The sequence below is a fragment of the Columba livia genome, chromosome 5, assembly GCF_036013475.1.
Source record: "Columba livia isolate bColLiv1 breed racing homer chromosome 5, bColLiv1.pat.W.v2, whole genome shotgun sequence".
In the NCBI taxonomy this organism is placed as follows: Eukaryota; Metazoa; Chordata; class Aves; order Columbiformes; family Columbidae; genus Columba; species Columba livia.
Genome location: NC_088606.1, coordinates 50,644,109 through 50,657,949, shown reverse-complemented (window position 1 = coordinate 50,657,949; position 13,841 = coordinate 50,644,109). Strand labels below are relative to the sequence as shown.

At 39.5% G+C, this 13,841-nt stretch overlaps 1 protein-coding gene across 17 annotated transcripts in view; it reads right to left on the bottom strand.

The window, feature by feature from the left end:
- The window catches only part of TSPAN4 (tetraspanin 4), a 445,369-nt gene that overhangs the window by 39,627 nt on the left and 391,901 nt on the right, over positions 1-13,841 (bottom strand). For all 17 annotated transcript variants that reach the window (XM_065066071.1, XM_065066069.1, XM_065066068.1 and 14 more), the window contains one exon: positions 11,570-11,644. In XM_065066071.1, the coding sequence (XP_064922143.1) occupies positions 11,570-11,644 (75 nt within the window). The remainder of the gene's footprint in view (positions 1-11,569; positions 11,645-13,841) is intronic.

Genomic DNA, 13,841 nt, shown 5'->3' with positions numbered 1-13,841 from the left:
CTTTTTTTCCCAAGCTACCTGACCTTGAAAACACTTCTCTTTGTTTGAATGTATTCAACTGCTCTCCTGCCAACTACAATGCATTCCCTATCCATCGAGAAAAGGGTGGACCTGAAAGGAATCTGCAGGATTTTTTTTTTCTTGTGTATATGTGTTGTATAGAGAGTAAAGCTGATTCTCTTCATAGCTATTAAATATCCGTTTAACAATTTTGATTAATTCAAATCTTATTGCAACTCCTTTGGTCTTGAATTTTCAAAAGAAAAACCAAATGTCTTGTGTGATGAATCTAACAAACATCTGGTTTTGAATCAAAATCTTCTTCTCTTACACGCTTCATGACTTTCCAATTTCGTTATTCTCGAGAGACTTTTTAGTTGTTTTCTTAAATATCTTCAAAAAACCTTTTGAATCTTTTCCATTTTGCTTCATTTACATAATATACCAATTTTTAACATGCAACTCAGTTTGCAATTCAATATGCCTTTCAAGTTCACCTCCGAAAAGGTTTCCTAAATGCTGAGGTTAGGGCTTTGTCAACAGAGGCAACATCAGCACAGCTGAAGATGATGACATGTATTGTCCTGTTTTCCTGTGGTTCAGAGTGGCAAGGTGCAGATGACAAAAACGTCTGGCAGAGCAACAACATCCTTGGCTTATGGCACTAACGTGCAAAGTGGAGCAAGCAAGAAAATCAAATTATTGTTGTATAATAATTCAATAATCTATCACAGGAAAACTCATAAAGAAATTGTCTCAAAGAAAATCAGGAGGGGGAGTATAAGTAGATGAATAGGTTTCAGCAAAAACTGAACCTATATGAGAATTCTCAGCTCTCAAGGATGCCTCCCCTGTAATTTAAAAGCATAAAAGAGGGTACACAAAATAACTGCAGTAGAAAGTGTATTAAAATTGTCCCATTGTTAGAACAATCTTTATACCTGCCTCATTCACTGCTAATGCCAGGACACTGTAGCAAAATTGTGTTATACTGCCATCATCCAAATTATCAGAGGCACTGAAAACCTCAAGTAGGAAATGTGTGCATGCAAAAATTGTAGAACAGAGTTCTCTCTCTGCTTCCTGTAAAAATAAATCCCTCTTTACAGAAAATCTACTTCTCTCTCTTTCACCTCAGTCATTTCCTATTGTCAGGTCAATCACTGATTTTGGTGCTCATTTATAAGAAGATTCAGGGAGTTCAAGATCCCAAATGATTAAAGCTAATTAGTCTTTATTAAAGATTATTATAGATATACCTGGTTGCTGTTTTACTGGCATAGACAGGAAAACAGCAAGCAGGTATTGATTACCATTGATTGCTAATCACTATTGACTATGTTGGTTTTGTAAGTTTGGAAATATATTTCAAAAGGTACAATGGCTGGTGCCCAGAACACTTGCTGAACCTCATTCCTACACCTGAACTTCACAGCTAGGATTCAACCCACAATTATCAGCCAGAAAGACACCATCTCACAGTGCAGCAGTTTTCCAATGAGAAGCTACACTACATAGTAGCACTCTATATAGTGGATACCCTACACATATAATGGAGTTTGGTTAATATAAAGCATCTGAACATTATTTGTGGCCTTAAAGTCAATACATTCTATGCTAAGGGAACCCAGAACTAGTCATGGTTTAGAGGTGCTGATCAGCAGATCTGTCTTGCCACATTTCAACCAGGATTCGTTCCCTGTTGCTGAGTTAAATAAAAGGAAGGAGCTGAAAGAACTTAAGCTGCAAATTATACCTAATAAAGTGGTCTGCTCACCACATTATTCTTCAATTGCAGCTGGCAAATCCAAAACAAGGACTGTATCCTACTGGCCTGCTTACAATCTGATAACACAGTCATCTTCCCTTCTCATTTTGTATATGTAAAAAATGTTAAACATTTAGTTTACTGTCATTTTCTAATGTTGTCTGAAATACATTGTGACACATCAAAAATGTTCATGGAATGAATAAAAAATGTGCTGTCTGTTTCAATAGAGTACCTCAGTCATTCCTCTGCATTTGACGTTGCCTGTGTTTAAATGTCTAAAGCTGCCTTAATTTTTTATATTATTAGCTTTTTAAAACATTATTTTATCATTCTGCTATTCTTCCTTTTTATTTTCCCCTTCAAATAAAATCACATAAAACACGTACCAGCAGTTAAAACAAATGCAAAACTGGGGGTCAATCACCAACAAAAAATAGTGCAACTAATAAGTTGTATGTAAACCAGTGCCGTTCACTTGAGATCTATCAGCATCGAATATCAGCACACATTCAATTCCTGATAAACCTAGATGCTGAAATGGCTTCTAGTTTACCACAGATGAGACGTGTAAAAACTTATCCTCTGGAACAGTAAGGTCCCATTACAGTAATTCAGACACGAGAGCACTAAGTATTTCCCAGGGGACACTGCACCTTCAGGATTTAACCTTCAACATCACTTCTCCCAGTCAGCAAAAGCAGAGCTGAACTACTTACTCACCACTTGTAACATGCTTTAAGATGCCTGGCCAAAAATTACACAGTTGTGCAATGTATTTAATAACCACCAATACTGCACTTTAGAGTTTTCCTTCGGAGAGGCTGGCTGAGGAACCTGCACCATTCATATTTTGTCTACTACAAAACCTGAAACACAGGCATGGGAAATAAATCACCATAAAAGCGCTCCTACAACAAAGACATATTCTGATGCGCTCCTGAGATTATGAGTTAACCTCTAATTAGGGATTACAAACCAGCAAGAAAGAAGCCCAGATACATCTCTTTTGTTGCAGGCTAACTGATCCATAGCCAAATATTTACCAGATCTTCAGACAAATTTAGTAATGCCAGGAAATAAAAAGATAGATCTGGCTGGCTTTAAGCCAGGCATAATGGCAGCAGCATCTGTGTTTGATTCATCTATACAGCTCTGGAAATTGGTCTCCCAGTCAGCCAGGTTGGAGGTCGGAACTGGATTTCTCCTGAGAAAAAGCACTATGCCAAACTGTGCAGCAGGACAATATGAAAAATATTGTACTCATTGCAATATGAACAAAAATCCGTAGTGACTAGGATGAGACACGTACATTCATCTTCATTTCTGAACTCAGCCAAATTTGGAAGATACGCAGCACAAAGAGCTGTCAGGCTACTGCATTATCTAATCTTTACAAAGAGTATTTGTGTTAGGCATGGTGCTTAAATTAGGAAAGTTTGATTTTCCTTTCCCCACACCCATTCCCCTGCTAACATTTTATTCAAGGAATCAATTAGGCCTTGATCAATTATTGATCAAGAGTCCCCCGTGGGGAGCCATAATGCATTTTATCTGCAGTTACTGTTTCTAAATAACATCTATTTCTGAGCATGCACTTAATTTTTTTCATCAATATTTTGCTATCCTTCAACAAGCCTGTTAATAGCATTTTGGATGTGCACTTTCAATGAAATCCCCCTTTGACAAATGAATTAGTGAAACTATTGGGATTTCCTTTGGTGTGTTTGCTTTTTTTCAGCCACACAGGCAAATAAATTCCATTCCCCTCACCTCCTCCTGCCTAAAAAGAGGTTAAAGTGATGTGTTTGAGTTCAAGATACTAAATGAAAAGCTGCTCAGAACAAATAGAAAAAGATAACCAATAATGCTTTAAAGCAAACATTCATTATTTTTCACTAAATTCCCTATGGAGTGAAAGATGTGACCATCTTTACAATCTCCAGAATTTTTCACTGTCATTAGCATTTTCTCAGCAATATTTCTTTTAAAGGAAAGACCTGAAAGGTGCATTTCAACTTTGACAAGACTTCAGCATATGTTTAAGTCAGTCACATGGATTTAAGCATGCACTTAAGTTATCTGCTGAATAGGGACAGATTTAAACCTATGTCTGAATGCTTTGCTGAAAAGAAGCCAAAACGAATTGGTTGTAATTAAATTCTTTTGATGAAATTTCTGCAACTCCCTATTGTGTGACACCAGTACTGAAATGCTAATAAACTAGTTAATTACCAAGTAAAATAAACCACAGAGACATTTCTGTCTTTTCTTATTTTATACTATCATTTATATAACATTATTTTGCACTAGAGAAATAAAATACCTGACAGGGGGTAACGCATCACCCTCACAGAGCAATAATTGCAGTGCATCTCAACCAGAAGCCTATGTATAGATGTCTACCCATCCGCCTGCAATGCTGCTCCTGTTTATCCAAGAAACAGCTGTTAGCTATGTCAGCACTTCCGCAAAACCCTAACTCCAGATCACTGCCAGAGAGATCCTACATGCTATTTAAACAAAACAAACAAGCCCTAACTGAAAAATAAAGCATTAACACACAAGCTGCTCAGAAATCATTGCATACAGACAACAGGACTTGCATTCTCTGAAACATCTTATATTAATGCAGCCCATCCCAGCAGAAGTACCACCTAGAGTTAAAAATAGCCTAGTCCTCTTGAGAGCCTTCTGCATGTCAACAAAAGCAGACGCTACCCACGCAGATGTTGTTCTGAAATTCTCTCAGCCTCACACAGCAACAGGAACAACTATGCCCTCTGTGGCAAAGGAGGATACAGGAACCCAATATTTCTACCACCACCCAAAATTTTCAAGAGTAAGAAGTTTTAAAACCTGTGAAAATGGGACGGTGTAGGCAAAGTCAAATGCTGGTGAAGACACACTGGTAGAAAAGGCAGGTTAGCTAACTGAAGAGCGGTGCAGAGTAATTACTCTGCCAGTTTTGCAGGACTTTATTAAGCCTGCTGTTTTTCAATAACTTAAGACCATCTGTAAACTACATACAATTTGGATGATCTTATCCCATCAGTTTAGCCTCCATTTCTCCATTTTCAAAAAGGTTAACATCATCTCTGTGTGCGCCTTGGACAGCTCTGTGTGCTCCGCTGACTAGGAACAGGAGGCATTTTGTTCCCTGAGCAGACAACCTGTTCTGCTGAAGCTCTGTCAAAGACAAATGTGAAAAACTTTTAAGCTCTCTGGACAGAAGCTCAAGGAGAACAGCAGTTTCTGCCGTAGGTTTGAAATAAAGTTCCTGTATTTATAATTTATTCAGTTTGATTGTGAACCCCTTCCTCATATTGGTGAGCGGCTCAGCAGCATCAGATCATTTCTGTAAGAAACTGCTCATGGGTGCAAAAGGTGGAAGAGATTCAGTTTTTCCACTTTGTCTTTAAACCTGAATGTGAGATTGTGAGGAATGAGCTACACTTGAAATCACGCACATTGCATTCCAGTCTGCTGTCTATGATCTGCATGGCACCAGGGAAAACACCAATCAGGAATTCCGATGATTTTTAAAATGTTTTGAGAAACAAAGCAAGAAACGGATCAATCTACAGACCATATCTTTTATAAGCTAGCAGTAAAAGCTATAGAGGAACTCATTACAATTTATTGCGACGTGGAAAACAAGAGCATTTTTACACATCTCATGAAAAACAAAAGTAGTCACTATTTTTCAACCCTCTACCATTCTGTGGGCCATTTTCAACACAGTTAAGCAGCATGGAATTTGAGCTGCAATTTTCACAGGGATACCAAGTGAGTTAATGGCCTGATCTTTACTGAAAATTCTGGTCTCATAATCAAATATTATAGTCAGTGATCCTTCCGTGCTTTTGTTCCTTAAATTGGCTTATGTTCCTCAGTTTGAAATTTCAGAAAGGGAAAAAAATAACCCAAACCTAGCGTTAGAGTGGTTTAGTTATGTTCTTCCATTTGTGGGCATTAAATAGCTCTGTCCATAAATCAGAAAAAATCCAGACACCTGAACAAACAAACCTACTGAAAAAATCATGTAATGCAGCTGCAAAAAAATAAATATGGACTTTTTTTTTCTGTGCCTTCAGGAAAATCATCACAGTAAAAATAAATACAGATGCTAAAACCAGAAGGATTATACAAGTCAGAACTGGTACATGACTATGCATTTTATTAGCATAATTTATATTCTCATGGGGTCCAATCTGGTGTTGAGAAATACAAGGAGTATCCAACTTCTGACAGGATAGGGCCTTGCTGCTTTCTCTTTATCACAATAAAATTAAGGTTAACCCTATCGGTACTCCATGGATCTCTTATAAATAGATACAGAGCCTCACATAGAAACTATCAACTTATAAGAATGTCAAATGCTGCTCTGTACTAATGGAACTGAAATAAAACATTAAAGAGAATATTCCAGCTATAGATGGGTGGCCATTCACATAACCCTTCACATGACTCTAGCAATGTCGCTAGAGTTTGTACTGCTTCAAATGGGGGCATAAATTTAGTCTGAAAAAGTAGTGCTCTCAGAGCAATACCAAAATGCCTTAGTTCTCATAATCACACAAACTCCATTCAATACCCAAATCTCTTGGGCTGATTTCTGCCCTCAAAAAGAAAAAAAAAGGCTACATTTTGGGAACTTGCATATGAACGTTCACAAACAACAACAAGAGCTTCCAAGTCCTTTGGGTGTCCACTTTGAGCTGAAGGCAGCTTGTGAACCAGTCATTCTGCTGCTTTGGGAACAGCCAGGACAAAATAAAAGTGCTATATATTTTTGCTTACAACCATCCTGTAGGAATGCATTTCCTAATCCTATACCCACATAGCCCATCCCATATTTCACTTTGGCAGAACTCAAGGGATTCATAGTTTGCAATGTCACCAGCCAAGACAGTTGGAGGAATAAAGAACAAGGAGTGAGCTCAGGCCCTGCCAAAGAGATCCACAGTGCAGCTCCAAGAAGCAAGGCATTACCCCTTGTCCCTCCTATACTACGTATTCCTGAGCTTTCCTCCAAGCCTCTCTCTCTTTACAACATCAGACTGCATAGTCTGTTCAAACAAAGAGTTGTTAAGTCCAGGGCAGCTCATGAGATAAAAACAACCATTTCTCCATAAAGAAAAGGGAAGATGACATTCTAGGGCATGGGAGCAAGTTCGCTGCTTAAAAGCTCAGAGAGGCTGCTGCCAAGTCACTAGAATGAGAGGCAGAGGCAATTTTGGGGCTTCTCCCAAGCTGATGAATTAGAATGGGTTAGTCTAGGCTGCTTTGAGTCCTAGCAGCCTGTCTTGTCCACCTCCACAGCTGCACACTCTTCCACAGCAAAAGAATAAAAAGCACTATGCCAAAAACCTATCTGTGAATGGCTGTAAAAAACTTTTGTCTTGATGCTTTTTAACAATTAACGTGCCACTACAGCAACATTCCCAGCAATGGATACAGAGAGACTGTTTCACAGTTCAGGAGCCCATGCCTTTTGTCCACATGCACCTGGATGCAGACTCACCTCGTGGCTGATATTGTGGTGCAAGCACCAGCTTGTTACTGTGCCCATTCTACAGAAAAAGGAAGAAAATGGACATAATTTACTAGATAAGCACTATTAAGTCAGCTGCAAGACCCTGCTCTTGGCACAGCTCCATCTCTCAAATCCCTTGCTATCAGCCAAAACACAGGGACCTCTAAATTTAGAATTGGCCCCAGCTGCCTGCAGGGTTGGGCAAGTCTCTCAGCTCCTGCCTCTCCACCTAAATAGGGTAATAACACTGCCCTGCTTCATGGAAAGAGGAGACTATTGATTAAACTCTGTAACAAGGAATGAAGTATCCACTCCAAAGTCCTTCCACTTGACAAAGTACAAGTAAGTGAAAACTGAAAGGGAATCCATTATTCAACCTCTTCTCAAGCCAGGAACAGAAAATAATGGTTGGCCCCCATTTTATAACAGGAAGAATTTTACATATACACACACTCCTAATTAACAAAAGGCTGGCAGGTACTTGAAAGAACTACTGATTATATGCATATATATATATATATATATATATGAATTAATGATACAGGAACCGTCAAAGTCTTAATTTGCAGAGTGCTTTTCTGCTTTTACACCCAAAATCAACATTACTTTCTTCTGATATGCAAGTGTTAATGTAGATTGTTCCTTCAACTGATTTTCAAAGGAACTGCATAAACTGAATTACTGTGATGGACTTGTCAAGGTTAGCTACTTCTCCATACCAGTATCTGTGTCAATACTGTTCTTTACATCAGGAACGTCAGCACACAAAAATTCTAAGCATGCTGTACAAAACCACTAGTTTTCAGCTGCTGCTCTTTTATTTATTCTGTAGTCAGGAATGTAAGTGTAACACAACCTATTGATTTCCTCAGTATAAGGCCATGGATTTAAAGTAATACAGGAACATTAAAAGCCTTACATTTGATCATGCACAATATACAAGACCACAGCAATTTCTTAACTCAGTAAAACTGCACTTGAACAAGAGCCCATATTTTAGACTCTATTTTGATCTTACAGACAACTGCAGTGTACCTCCTGCATCAACCTACACTACATGACTCAGGGAAATGTTAAATTTCCTGATTTCTTTTTAAGAACAAATAAAGCCCGCTACAAATCAACTGGTTAAAGGAGGGAGGGAATCCTTCCTGACACTTTTTCCAGTATTCCTACCTCTGAAGAGTGAGGACCAACATTCTCCGAGACACTCTTGTCAACATAACAGCTCCGGTTGCTTTATGAATAAAAATGTTTCTTTTTTTCTTTTCTTTCCTCTATACCTACATATTTATTGAACTATCAACCTCAAAAACAGCCAACAACAGGAAATTCTACAAGACAATGATGTGGAGCATAAGGAATATTTATCTTCTAAACCTACTCCTTCATAGTTTTAAGTATTTATTCTGTGTTCAGGACAGGTCTTTAGTACGTCATTATTTTACAAACTGCTATAATTTCTCTTCTTAAGATATCTTAAGCAGGAGATCTCTTTCTTTCTCCAAACTGACTCAAGGTAGTCACCATAGTCCCTCTTCATAACTGCTCTCTCCCACCTTTCTAGCACTTCTAATAGTTTCTGTTACCCTTCACCCAAATGAAGTAACCGAAACTCAATTTTAAATTCACAGTGAGGTGAGTCCATCAATTTATACAATGACATGATAATATTTTATAAGTGATTCTCTTTCTAAATATACTCTAAGTGTTGTATGCAGGTTTTGGAGGCCCATTGCATATTAAGTAGATGTCTTTATTAAGCTGTCATGTATGACGTGTGGATCTTTCTCCAAGAGGTTACAGAGGTTACTCAGAATCCAATAATTCATACAAATAATTTTAAATTGCCCATTCTACTTTAATTATCTTGCAAGTTAATTCCATGTTCCAGCCAAAGCATGCTGTCCAGCAACCTAGCTCTTCTCAGTCCTTCAGAAGTGCACCTGACAATCACTCACAGGGTTCATTAATTAACTTGGAGACTTTCTAGAAAGTAATGGTGAAGTCTTATCCTCATTCGGGTTATTGATAAACATATCAAATATAACTAGGTCTACCGTTAATTTTATTTTGATATGTTCTGTAGTTATTTTAATTTTAAATTATTTTTTGCCATTTGTCTTTGCATTCTGGATGAAGCTGTTTATAGGTCATGTACCTGATGCCTGCTAATTCATGGCAAAATTTTGCCACCTACCCTGTGATTTTCAAGCTCCCTTAGTCTTCAGCTGAAGACACTTCGTCTGACAATTTTCATTGAATAGGCAGGTTACACAGCATTATGCCCTTATTTTGAGTTATTCGTATAAGATTATTTTTTTAGAAAAATTAAGGACAGAGATAATGCAGATAGGCAATCTTGCACTTACAACAGAAATACAAATAGCTAGTAGATGAGGGAAAGGCTGTGGATGTTGTGTACTTAGACTCCAGTAAAACCTTTGACACAGTATCCCACAGCATCCTCCTGGAGAAGCTGGCAGCTCATGGCCTGGATGGGTGTATCTGTGATGGATAAACAACTGGCCGGATGGCCGGGCGCACATAGTTGTCGTGAACAGAGCCAAATCCAGTGGGCAGCTGGTCATGAGTGGTGTTCCCCAGGTCTCAGTATTTGGGCCAGTTCTGTTTAATCTCTTTATCAATGATCTGGAGAAGGGGATTGAGTGCACCCTTAGTAAATTTGCAGATGACACCAAGTTAGGTAGGCATGTTGATCTGCTGGAGGGTAGGAAGGCCACACAGAGGCATCTGGACCAGCTGGACTGTTGGGCTGAGGTCAATTGTGTGAGGTTCAACAAGGCCAAGTGCAGGTCCTGCACCTGAGTCACAACAAGCCCAGGCAGCGCTACAGGCTCAGGGGAGAGCGGCTGGAAAGCTGCCTGGTGGAAAAGAATCTGGGGGTGTTGATCGACAGCCGGGTGAATATGAGCCAGCAGTGTGCCCAGGTGGCCAAAAAGGCCACCAGCATCCTGGCTTGTATCAGGAATAGTGTGGCCAGCAGGACTAGAGAAGTGATTGTGCCACTGTACTCGGTGCTGGTGAGGCCCCACCTTGAATACTGTGTTCAGTCATAATAATGACATTGAAATACTAGAGAGAGTGCAGAGGAGGTGACAAAGTTGGTGAGGGCCCTGGAGCACAAGTCTTATGAGGAGCAGCTGAGGGAACTGGGGCTGTTTAGTCTGGAGAAAGGGAGGATGAGGAGAGACCTTATCATTGTCTACAACTACCTGAAAGGAGGCTGTAGCATGGAGGGTGCTGGTCTCTTCTCCCAAGCAGAAAGAGATAGGACAAGAGGAAATGGCCTCAAGTTGTGCCAGGAGAGGTTTAGATTGGATATTAAGAAAAAATTCTTCATGGAAAGGGTTGTCAGGCCTTGAAACAGGTTGCCTGGGGAACTGGTGGAGTCACCATCACTGGAGGTTTTTAAAAGGCGTTTAGACGAGGTTCTTAGGGACATGGTTTAGTGCCAGAGTTAGGTTATGGTTGGACTCAATGATCCTGAGGGTCTCTTCTGACCAAAACAATTCTAGGACCCTACAATTCTAAATTAAGCACAGGAACAAAGGTCAAACATAAGTAAAATTTGAAACCACAAACAAAAGCTTTGTTTATTAAGCTTCTATGCATTTACCTAGGCTTTCGACTAGAATCTAAGTATACATGTGCTGCAAGGAGCAACTTGGAAAGATAATTTATTACGTACCTTTGACTGTGCTAAGGACATCTTCTTTGTAAAAACATAAAAGTTGCTTTAAATTGTAAACATAATTCTTAAAAATCCTATTCATTTTGGTGGGTGTCTCTTCCTACATGTTCCTAGTAAGGCTTGTTGGCTTCTTTGATTTTTCGGGGGGTGGGGGCACTTCTAGAGTTTGGTGTGGGGATTTTTTGTGTGTGGTTTTTTGGTTGGTTGGGCTGGGTTTTTGTGTTTGTAGGTTTGTTTGTTTTTGTTTTGTTGTTGGTTTTGTTTTTGTTGTTGTTGTTCGTTGAGGAGTATGTGTGTTGCTTTTGTTTCTAAATGGCAGATGCACTTGGCAATATCTGTGACCTTGAGTTGTACACATGAGCAAGCAAGAGAGCCCAGTCCTGCAAGGCTGTTTATGTATTCTGAGATAGCTCCTTCTGAGAGGGGTGTCTCACGGAAGACAGAAACATGATGCGCATACCAAGCCAAGTGCTTCATGATTTATTTATAGGGAAAAGGGGCATAAAAATTTGCTCAAGGGGAAAGAAATATGAAGAATCTGACTTACCTTGTCAGTGTAGACGAAGAACAGAATCACAACAGTGAGCTCCAACAGAAATATAATTAACAGCATGATAAAAAACTGTCAAGAGAAGAAGGGAGAAAAAACAAAAAGCAAAACCCATCAACATCTATTTCAGCTTTTTCTGGATGCACAATAAGTACATTCAGCAGATCATGCAGAATGGGGAGCAGGTGTCATACAGGCAACAAGATGTGAAGCTGCTGTGTTACAGCAAACAGAAGGCACGCGACATGCAACAACTGAAAAAGCCCATAAAAGACTGGTCGGGAAACACAACAGTATCTGGGCATAGGTATGGCTCATTTGTAGCACTTATTTCAGCAGAACAGCATAAAATCCCACAAAGATCTGTCCCCCGAGCAGGACTATTTGACACTAACCAGTGAGGACACTTTCCAGGCTAGGTTTTCTTTATTTTTTACCCCATAATCTCTTTCTAATTAACAAGATATCAGCAAAATCCACAGCTTAGACTTCCCATTGCAAGAGAAGGTACCCTGGCCCGTAAACCATAGTGTCATAGTCCTCTCAAGGGAAATTGCAGGACAAGTGACATGCACGCCAAAAAGCTTGTATACCAAATTAGCTTTATAGGCAATTTTGGGTAGCTACACAAATCACCCATGGGTTTCAACTAGAAGAGGCTGATTAGTACTGAAGACATCAAAGCAAAGTCAGTTCATCTTTTTTTTTCCTCAAAAGCCACAGAACTGTATAAAGGCCAGTAGTCAAACGCTCAAAGGAGTGGATAAAAGACTTTTAACAAAGGGATTTCAGGTAGATTCTCTAAAACCCTCAGCTCTGATTGACTTCAGTGAGAGGAGCTGTTGGCAATGCCAAACACTTCTGAAAAACCATATCCCCTGCTTTTTGTTAAGATGCTGGAAGGGTCTGCAGCACAGGTCTGCAGCAGCATCAACACAGTGGTTGCACAGACTTTAGAAGCAGCACTATCAGAACATTAAATGAAACTGAGTTTTCCAAAGATGGGTAAAGGAAAGAGCAATTTTGGAAACATTTCAGGCTCAGGAAAAGGTCCTGCTCCCTATAGCACAAACTCCATACACTTAGCAGCCTGCAAGGCTAGAATTCTAATACTGAGCAACATTGACTTAATTGAAATCCTATCCCAAGAGAAAAACATGGTTAGTGTCTCTTTAGCTTCAACCACAAGGCTGCAAACCTATGAAAGTTTAATAGCTACAAAGCCTGATCAGAGCTTCTTCACTGCCTGGTAAGTCAAAACCAAACCTTTGAACCTGTGATTTTCTATGATTGAATGGAGGGCAAAAGGTCAAGAAGGGGAAATACCTTTCTCCACTAGTACAATTACACTGTCTACAGAACTCATTACATTTTGACCCGCAAGTCTTAAAGTTTATTTTCTAATCTTCATCACTAGCATCTTCACACCTGCCTGACCCTAATACTGGATCGTATTACTGTCCAGTTTTGATTCACAGAACTCATTCATGCTTGTGTTCCGAGCTAATTTCCATATCATTACCACCCAACACTGACCTTCTCTATGGCTTTGCAAGCCAGCCTTGGTGCATTTATGATTTTAGCCTGCTTACATAGAATTAATTGAAAAAGAACAAAGCACAGCACTCTTTGCAAAGATGCACAGACACTTTGCTATATTTTATTTTGCTGTGGGGTACTTTTTGGATCATCCATAAAACATGGCTTTTCCAAAATGTGCGTGCAAATACCACTGCCTCCTGTGAAATTCACTGGTATACCCTGGATTAAATCAGGCAATTTCTACAACAAAGGAAGGACTCGTACCCATTACAAACAGTGATCATCATTTGCTACCACAGGACTCCAATTTTGTCAGCAAATAATTTTGCCAAAGCCTGACTGTCTATGCTTATATATTCTGAGCTTGTTTCTGTCCAAAGGATAAAAGCTTTTGGAAGAACTTCAAAAATGGCACCTCAATTACTTCTAAGAATGAAGCAGGACAAAGTATGTTACTCTGCCCAGGTTAAGTTTCTGGTGGCTTAATTCAAAATCCTCTCATGCTCCAGTATTTAGAGCAGGGACCTGAAACAAAGTGCGCCACCATTTCAGGCACATGCCTTTTGTCTTACCCAACTATGAGTGGATTTTTGTGGGGAAGTTATTAGCCTTCAAAAAACTGCATTTCAAACATCCCACATCCTTCCCACAGCTCACAGCATGACCAGACAACTCACAAACCATTCCACAGAGCATATTCCCCTCTCCTGTGGCATCCGCACACGCA